The 9730-nt window shown below is 40.5% G+C and overlaps 1 protein-coding gene across 1 annotated transcript in view; it reads left to right on the top strand.

Annotated features, from left to right (window-relative positions):
• The window catches only part of cubn (cubilin (intrinsic factor-cobalamin receptor)), a gene marked incomplete at its 3' end in the record, with an annotated part of 68230 nt that extends 59242 nt beyond the window's left edge, over nucleotides 1-8988 (top strand). Inside the window, exons 35-40 of the mRNA XM_007543597.2 lie at nucleotides 1625-1753; nucleotides 1861-1993; nucleotides 2196-2401; nucleotides 4362-4543; nucleotides 5051-5243; nucleotides 8791-8988. Of these exons, the coding sequence (XP_007543659.1) occupies nucleotides 1625-1753; nucleotides 1861-1993; nucleotides 2196-2401; nucleotides 4362-4543; nucleotides 5051-5243; nucleotides 8791-8988 (1041 nt within the window). The remainder of the gene's footprint in view (nucleotides 1-1624; nucleotides 1754-1860; nucleotides 1994-2195; nucleotides 2402-4361; nucleotides 4544-5050; nucleotides 5244-8790) is intronic.
• Between the last annotated feature and the right edge of the window lie 742 nt (nucleotides 8989-9730).

The raw sequence follows: 9730 nt of genomic DNA, 5'->3' as shown, positions 1-9730 counted from the left end.
AGGGAAGATTGAAATTTATAATCTTCCGGACCTAAGACATTCTGCTTCTGAATTGGCTTTTCCCATGTGGCCTTGGAAGGGCTGCATATTTCCAATCTCCTTGAAGATATGTAAACATAACGCTCCTTCCCCCCGCACCCTTCCTGTTATCCATGAAGCTGTGGAGCTGAGCGCTCCTGGCAAAGTCCAATAAAGGTGTTGTTTATCCAGGAAAGTCCTTCGGAGCGTTCAGCTTCAAAACTCCATGGATACAGGAGGGGGTGAGGAGGGAAGAGCATTATGTTTACATATCTTCAAGGAGATTAGAAATATGCAGCCCTTCCAAGGCCACATGGGAAAAGCCAATTCAGAAACAGAATGTCTTAGGTCAGGAAGATTATAAATTTCAATCTTCCCTAAAGTCTCTCTGATACATCTCAGTTCCCAATCATACAAATTAATTTGGTCGTTCCACTGAATCGAAACTAGCAACTTCTCCAAGATCGATTCCATCTCGTTAGTGAGTTTTAGAGTCCTCGTCTCTGTCCACACCAACAGTCCCAGTGTTCGCCAGTTCGGCCAATTCCGTCACAAATTTCTCGATAAGCCAGGAATCTGCAAACTCCAAACAGCAGAAATCCTGTTATCATGAATCAATCCAGGGTGAATTCCGCCGGGTGTGTCCCCGCAGGACAAGAGGGCTCTCCTGTGCCCAGACTTCTTGTCGAAAATTTGATCAATTGCATTGAGAGACCGGTTGACCAGATCCATAATTTGTAGATTTGTAGATAATTTGTTGTTCGATCCGAACAACAATATCCCTCAATGCTGAGGCATCTTCTGCTGTTTTGGATGAGCAAAGTAGGAGGGACGACCGCTCCAAGATGGCCGCCGTATTTCCTGCGCCAGAGCGGCCAATGCGGGGTCTACTCTTATATTATGTCTATTGTTATAACTTGTGCTAGGTTGGCCACACAATATGGAAGATTTCTTCTTCACCAACACACTGGATGCCTGTTTGTGCACTGCTGCCTCTCACTGGTGGAGATGGTGTATTGCACTACTTAAAACAGCCTTAAATAATGTTTCAAATGCTAAGTTCATAAGTGCTTTGTAGACATCTTGCTGTAAAACTTTAGGATCAATTAAATTAAGAAATGTAAGACTAAACAAAATGGCAGAGCTTTATAATATTACTACATAAAGCTAATTTTTAAAGTGCAATCAGTAATACTTTTATAACAAATTTATGTCAGATGATGATTTCTTGGTTAATGTCAAGTTGTCATAACAAAGACATTTTGAATAATGTCAACTTTGTATTAAAAGTGTCATAATTTACCGAATGACGCTTTATGACAACAGACATAAATATTCATGAAGGTTTATTCATGTTTATGACAGGTGTTATGTCAGTCTTATTCACACCCCTTCAAATGAAGTGTTACCCACAAAGGTTGTATTGGATTACACAATCAGAAGCTTACAAAGCCATGGCGTTACTATGTAGGGCTTTCTATCTCTTGGTGTATTTTAACTTCCAAAAAGTTATCAAAAGTGATTGCATTATTTTCTAAATTATCCAATAAAAATAATTTAGGTTTTACTAACTGACCATAAAACTCTTGTTTTGCTTTTTTCTCAGGGCGCTACTGTGGCTTTGAAATGCCACATCCAGTGACGTCCTTCAGCAACTCTTTGGTGATCAATTTCATCTCTGATTACTCTGTCTCCAAGAAAGGGTTTAGAGCTGTCTATTCTGCCTCCACCTCCAGTAAAGTGGAACCTTTATCAGTTCAAACTTATACTAAGACAATCTCACACTTTGGTAATGAGATACTGGGGAAATCTTTCTTAAATCCTTTTGTTTTAATTGCTCAGGTTGTGGCGGGGATCTGGTGATGCAGAGTGGTGCATTTAACAGCCCTAACTATCCAGATGCTTATCCTCCAAACATGGAATGTGTTTGGACACTTAGGAGCTCACCAGGGAACCGTATGCAGATCTCATTTATGTGAGTTTTGAAATATGGAGAGCCCTTTTGTCAGATAGTGTGAAGGAAAAAGTGATTCATATTTTTAATTGTTTGGTTTGTTGTCTTTACTATCAAACAACCCATTAAGTCATTGCTAATATCATAACACCACATCATCCTGCTACATTTCATACATTACTTGTTTTTTTGTGTGTGTTGCTAAAAACTATATTTTGTTCAGTATGTTTCACCTTCAAGGAGACTCAGACTGTCAAAATGACTACCTGGAAATCCGAGAAGGCAGTTCAGCTGGATCTCTTGTTGGTCGTTTCTGTGGAGCCTCGCTGCCCTCCAACTACACATCTGTGACTGGTCACATCCTGTGGGTTAAATTTGTCTCGGATGGATCAGTTAGTGGGGCCGGATTTAGAGTCACCTTCTCGCACTGTAAGTATTCCATCTTCAAAAATAGAATACTGATCCTGATCTGCTGCAATGTGTTAAATGATTAAGGATCCCCTTCCACCCTCACCATGGTTTGTTCTCCCTGCTGCCCTCTGGGAAAATGTTCAGCAGCTTCAAATCCAGAACAACCAGATTTCACAACAGCTTCATCCCTCATGCCATAAGACTATTAATCACTCACTAATTTAATATTTTATTGTATATATTTATATTGATACTTTTATCATTACTTATTTATCTATTATTGTTGGAGTCTTGGAACAACATTTCTTTTAATTGTACATTCAAAAATTGTACATTTTCAAATGTACAATTGAATGACAATGAAATCTGTCTATGTCTATATCTAGATGTTTTCATGTTATGTGAGAAAATATTTACAGCTAAACCCCAGCATGTTTGAGTTTTAAATTTTTTAAATTCATAAAAAAACAACTAAACATTGAAAGTGTTGGAAAACTTTAAACCTTTGATTTGAGTACAATTATTCAGTGGGATTAAAGCACTGAAACAAAGGTATTTTTGACCATCCACTTTGCACTGTCTGGATCATGAACCCTGACTCAGTGCTTGGCCACAAGCCAATGGACATGACCTACTGGTCAATCATTTTATGAGGTTTATCAGTAACTAACCAATTGGCAGTCGCAACTTCTCTCAAAGTACACGCCTCTTATCTGGAGGAACTGAATATCTGTTTCCGTCGCCAGGGTTCATCATTGCTGACATGCTGAATCTCTAAACGTTCTGCTCTCAGAACGTTTAGAGAGCAGAATGCTTTTCCAAAACCCAAAGTCTGGAATAATGCAGGAGATAGATCATAGCCTATAGCTAACCTCATGTCCAGTTTAAATGAAACCTTTGTTGATGGCAAACAAAGCAGATTTTCACAGAAACCACACTCAACGTGCTGCAAGATGCAATATTTCTCTTTTATTTACAGCATCATAGTGGCACAAAGTCCTTCCCTTTCTCAAATGGGGGATCAGTTTGCAATCTAGTGGTAAATCACAAGCAGTTGTCTCAGAAGATTCCACACAGTGTATGGGAAAGGTTCATTCTATTTACTTTTAACATCAAAGAGATTGGGCTGACCACCTGTGGAGTTGAAAGACAAAGGGCATCTGCAGCATCTTTTTTTTATCTTCTCTCTTCCCACCCACTTTCACCCTGCTTGCTCTGCTCTGTCTTCTGGTTTTGTGCTGCTTTTATTTTTTTCTTGCACATCCAGAATCTACGAACTATGGATCTGGTTAAGAAGACTGGGCACAGGAGAGCCCATTTGTCCTGCGGGGACACACACAGTGGGATATATCCTGAATTTATTTGGATTCATGATACCAGGATGTCTGCTGTTTGGAGTTGGCGGATATCTAGCATATCGACAGATTTGTGATGGATTGGGCCGACTAGCGAACTCTCAGACAGACATGCTGTGGGACAGAGGCGCAAGTTGGATGCAATTCCTTCCCATGCAAACTTTGAACTCTAAAACTCATTAGTGGGATGGAATCAATATTGGAGAAGTTGCTAATTTTGACCTTGTGGGAATGACCCACACTAATTGGGGTGATTGGAATTAACAGAGATGTAAGAGTTAAGATTCTAGGGTAGACTAAAATTTTAAGACTGCCCAATTTACATAAAATGTTTATTCTGAATCTGGCTTCCTTGTGTTAGCCTTGCCTGGCTGGCTATCTCGAATCTCCTGGAGTTTATGTAAACAAGCCATTTTTTTCTCCTCTCCTCTCCTCTGAGAGGAAAAACCTATGGAAGCCAACAAAACAACATTCTCTAATACTCCATAAGCTATATCCAGAATGTTAAAAACACAATTTTTATGAAAACCTAATTTTTCTCATCAATAAATAGCAACGTGATAGATAAACCAAACTTGGGATGAACTGCCAACCTAACCTTCAAGTTTGTCTGTGTTCCTCAGTGTACGGGGTTGATTTGGTGGGAGAATCGGGTCAGATTGCATCGCCACTGTTTCCCAGGACATATCCCAATAATGCCAATTACAGATGGACCATAACAGTGGAAGGGGACAGCTACATTCAGATCAGCTTTTTGGACATGGACATAGAGGACCTCTATAACTGCTACTATGACCAATTAAAAGTAAGACTTTGTCTGCTATATTATCACATGTTTTTTATGATCGTATCAGATTATATTCCAGTAAAATGATTGGTTAACATGTTTAGCACAAAACATGCGATTTGTGCTACATAACTGGATGGAAGTTTCTTGTATATTTAGATTATGATTTCAAAATAGATTCTGGAAATAGAGTAACCTCTGGTATCTGTCCACCAGTTAGATGTTGCCATATAAATGTTGTATGTTTGACTGTTTATAAGTAGATGGTTAAGTTTAACCCAATTGACAATGATAATATTACCATTAAAACTGTACCTATTACTATCAGTTTGGTCCTTGTTTTGCCATTGGAACTGGAAAGCATTTTGGATGGCATGGCATTTTGTGCCTGTACACTCTTACTGTACAACTGAAATATTTTACAAAGCCTCTGAGTTGGACATTAGAGGCTCTGGACATATGCCACAAGCCAGGTAAAAATAATATTGGTGTCTTTGGGTGTCAAAAATCTCTGTTTCTCTCCAGATATTTGATGGTCCAGATGTTTATTCCTACCCTCTCGGAACATTCTGTGGTCTGAACTTACCAACTCCACTTAGAAGTTCAGGAAGCACTGTCACCTTGCACTTCAAATCAGATTCAGCAGTGGGAGGACGAGGCTTCCTTGTGGACTGGACAGCTGTGAAAGACTCTGGACCACCACCTACTATTACACCAGGTAAGACAAAACGATGATTCCCAGTTTGGTTGATTTAATAAATTGGGTTTTTATGATAAATTTAGTCAGTTACATAGCTAATCAATTGTTAATTGATTGAATTATTGACTGGAAGCTTGTCCAGGGTGTATTCTCACCTAGTAACTTCTGCAGAGGGGCATCAGCCCTCCCTGTAGCCAGAAAGAATTAGGCAGGTGTCACAAATAGATTGAAGATTCACAGTAATAAGTTAACTTATTACAATGACTCCATCACTGAGTGACACACTAAATAGACTAATTCCACACAGACTGATGTTTTCAAGGTTTTATTACTGTTATAATGTTGATGATTTCCTGCTAACAGCTAATTAAATCATGACATTTAAGATCAGAATATTACATCAGAACAATAAATAACATTTTAACACAGGTATTTGAGCACAATAAAAAGTATTTTCAGTAACTACTGAAAGATTTTTTAAAGTACTTTTTATGCATCTCATTTGAATGAATCTAAAATTAATTTATTGAATGTGCCTGTATATTTTGTCAACAGGTATTTGTTTTATACATTGTTACATTTGGACTATAATTATTTTATATCACCTGTTTTGAAGACTCTAAATCAGGCACTTTTAAATGTCTACAGTACTGCTGCACATACGCTATGTTGCCAAAAGTATTTGCTCACCCATCCAAATTATCGGAATCAGGTGTTCCAATCACTTTCATGGCCACAGGTGTATAAAATTAAGCACCTAAATATGCAGACTGTCTTTCCAAACATCTTTGAAAGAATGGCTCGCTCTCAGGATCTCAGTGAATTCCAGCATGGAACTGTGATAGGATGCCACCTGTGCAACAAATCCAGTTGTGAAATTTCCTCACTCCTAATTATTCCACAGTCGACCTTCAGCTGTGTTATAGCAACATGGAAGTGTTTGGGAACGACAGCAACTCTGCCAAAAAGTGGTAGGCCACGTAAACTGACGGTCAGCTAAAGCACACAGTGTGAAGAGGTCACCAACTTTCTGCAGTCAATCACTACAGACCTTCAAATCTCATGTGGCCTTCAGATTAGCTCAAGAACAGCAGATGGAGACCTTCATGGAATGGGTTTCCATGGTGGAGCAGCTGCATCCAAGGCATACCTCACCCAGTGCAATGCAAAGCGTCGGGTGCAGTGGTGTATGGCACGCCTCCACTGGACTCTAGAGCAGTGGAGGCGCATTCTCTGGAGTGATGAATCACTTCTCCATCTGGCAATCTGATGAATGAATCTGGGTTTGGCAGTTGCCTGGAGAATGGTACTTGTCTGACTGCAAGTGGGATTATGGTGTGTGGCTGTTTTCCAGAAGCCCTTAGTTCCATCCATCTAGCAGCTTAAGAAGAGAGGCCCAGACTTCCCTCTCTCCAGCCATTTGTTCCAGTTCCTCCGGGGGAATCCCAACACCTCACCAGGGAGGCGTCCAGGAGGCATCCTGACCAGATGCCCAAGCCACCTCAACTGGCTCCTCTCGACGTGGAGGAGCAGCAGCTCTACTCTGAGTCCCTCCCGGATGACCAAGCTTCTCACCCTATCTCTAAGGGAGAGCCCAGACACCATATGAAGAAAACTCATTTTAGCCACTTGTATCCTTGACCTCATTTTTTTGGTCATGACCCAAAGCTCATCACCTTAGATGAGGGTAGGAACGTAGATTATCCAGTAAATCGAGAGCTTTGCTTTTTAACTCAGCGTTCTCTTCACCACAACAGACTGGTACAGTGCCCACTTCACTGCAGAATCTGTGCCAATCCATCTGTTGATCTCCTGCTCCATTTTTCCCTCATTACTGAACAAAATCCCGAAATACTTGAACTCCTCCACTTGGGGCTGGACATGCGCCTCTCTCTTTCCCCCCCAACCCAGAGAGAGCAACCTACCCTTTTCCAGCTCAAGACCATGGCCTCGGATTTGGAGGTGCTGATCCTCATCTCGGCTGCTTAACACTCAGCTGCGAATCGCTCCAGTGAGAGCTGCAGATCACGACCTGATGAAACCAACAGGACCACATCATCCTCAAAAAGCAGAGATGTGATCCTAAGGCCACCAAAACGGATCCCCTCAACACCTCGGCTGCACCTAGAAATTCTGACCATGAAAGTAATGAACAGAATCAGTGACAAAGGGCAGCCTTGGTGGAGTCCAACTCTCACAGGAAACGAGCCCGACTTACTGCCGGCAATGTGGACCAGACTCTGACACTGGTCATACAGGGACCTGACAGTCCGTATCAAAGTACCCCATACTCCTGGAGGACCCCCCACAGGGCTCCCTGAGGGACACGGTCAAACGGCTTCTCCAAGTCCACAAAACACCAGTCTAAGGGCTCTGTTCAGGAAGGGAAGTGGTGCAAAGGCCAAACCCTGACCCTAACCCAAACTCTTAAACTCGGCATCACCATGAGCTCCAAGGCCCTTGGTCAGCATCTTCTGAACGCAGCTCAAAAGTGTCCCATCAGTACCGATAGAATCTTTCACATTCTCACATTATTCCTTTTACTGTGATTTTTATGGTCCCACATAGCTTCCCTTACCTTGCCTCTCTCACCATCTGCAGTGTGCAGCCGCTCCTTTAGCCTTTCCTGCATTGCAGCCAATGCTGTATTCAATTCTGATGTTGTCTGCTTTATTGTGGAGACAACAACAGCTATATGTTGTAAAATGTTACTCATTTTAACCACTTCAGAGAACAAATTTACCAGAAAAGGAGGAGGTGGTGTCTTCTTGTTCTTCCTCACGTCAAGGTCTGCTGCGGTTCCACGCGTCCTGTGCTCTTTGAGTTTTTCTTTAAATTACTTTTTTGTTTTTTCCAGAACCTTCACAAGCCTACACTGCTACCTTACTTATGGAAAATGATACCAAATAAGAGCCCCTTACCACAATATAATCATCTAATTGCATGTCGGAATGGAGAGCTCTTAGCCATCTACAATCTTGTTCGCCTTCCCCATGTGACTTGATCTGTAATTGCTTCTAGTGTCCGATTTTTGTATTTGTAGGAGACATGGATAGCTTTGAAGAACGATTGTCTGACGCTGTGTGGAACGTTCAATTGTATGACTTTCACTAAGTCATACAATACTTCACTAAGTAACTACTATGATGACAAGTTTAGAAAGTGATTAACTCCTGGATGGGAATTGTAATGTCTGTGCAAATACGAACGTCCCAGAACCATCTGGCATCTGTTGACATTTGACTGAAATATGTGGGAGCCTATATTCATATGCCTCTGAGATCCCCAAGCCTAAACTGGACTCCATAGAGCAACAAGTGGTGAATTTCTTCAGCTCCTAAGGCTTGACCATCCCCATCAATGATTATCAGGACTTGTCATCTTTTCCCTTGAAAAAACAAGTCAGACAAGTCAGCAATTATAATTTGGTTTATAAAGTGACATCAAAATTGATTGTTAAAACAAAAGAAGAAACAGAAGTAGTCTCATGTCTATGTTAATGAAAACTTAATTGATATAGTGGTGGTGGATCAGTTTTGATGTGTATGTTTTGTGTGTCTCTCAGGGGCTTGCGGTGGACTTCTTCTAATTGGAAATTCTCCTGGTTTCCTCTTTTCCCCTGGCTGGCCTGAAAACTATCCTCCTAACCAAGACTGTACCTGGCTCATTCGGGCTCCAGATTCCATCATAGAATTTAATTTCTTGTCTCTGGACATGGAGGGATATCCACCCTGCTACTCTGACAGCCTGATCATCAGAGATGGTAAACATTGGAAAATGTGTTAAATATATACTGTAAAGACATAGTTCAAAATGTCACCTTTGTCACAATTTTAAGATAAATACTTCATGTAATGAAATGACTATTATGATTTAGGTCAGCACATATCTAGATGCATGTTGAGAACAACCCAATGCAGAAAGTGTCTGGAGTTTCTCCATTGTTAGTAGAAAGAGTAGAGCCTTTTTATCAAAGTTTGGTAAAACGAATCTGCAGTGAAGCCTCTAAAGTACAAACATAATTAAATATAATTTCTTGCCAGTGAATTACTTTAATGTCCACTACTTTCAGTGATGAAGTGTTTCTAAACAATGATTCAAGATAGTAACCGCCTGTTGTAATGAATGAACTTTGGTTTTGTCATCTATCATTCAAATTTTATTTGCATAGCACATTTCAGCAGCAAGGCATTTCAAACTGCTTTACATCATAAACACAAAAACACAAAGTCATGTAACATAGAATCAACAATCAAAACATAACATTAAGTCAAGTGCCATCATTAAATTCTTAATTAATTATGTTTCAAATACAACTCTAAACAGGTGGGTTTTAGTAGAGATTTAAAGGAAGTCAGTGTTTCAGCTGTTTTACAGTTTTCTGGAAGTTTGTTCCAGATTTGTGGTGCATAGAAGCTGAATGCAGCTTCTTCTCGTTTGGTTCTGGTTCTGGGGATGAAGAGCAGAACCAGAACCTCAGGGGTCTGGAAGGTTGATATATCAAC

This window comes from Poecilia formosa, unplaced genomic scaffold (assembly GCF_000485575.1).
Source record: "Poecilia formosa unplaced genomic scaffold, Poecilia_formosa-5.1.2 Scaffold857, whole genome shotgun sequence".
NCBI classification, from domain to species: Eukaryota; Metazoa; Chordata; class Actinopteri; order Cyprinodontiformes; family Poeciliidae; genus Poecilia; species Poecilia formosa.
The sequence above is the reverse complement of the archived record's forward strand: the minus strand, read 5'-3'. Positions and strand labels throughout refer to the sequence as shown.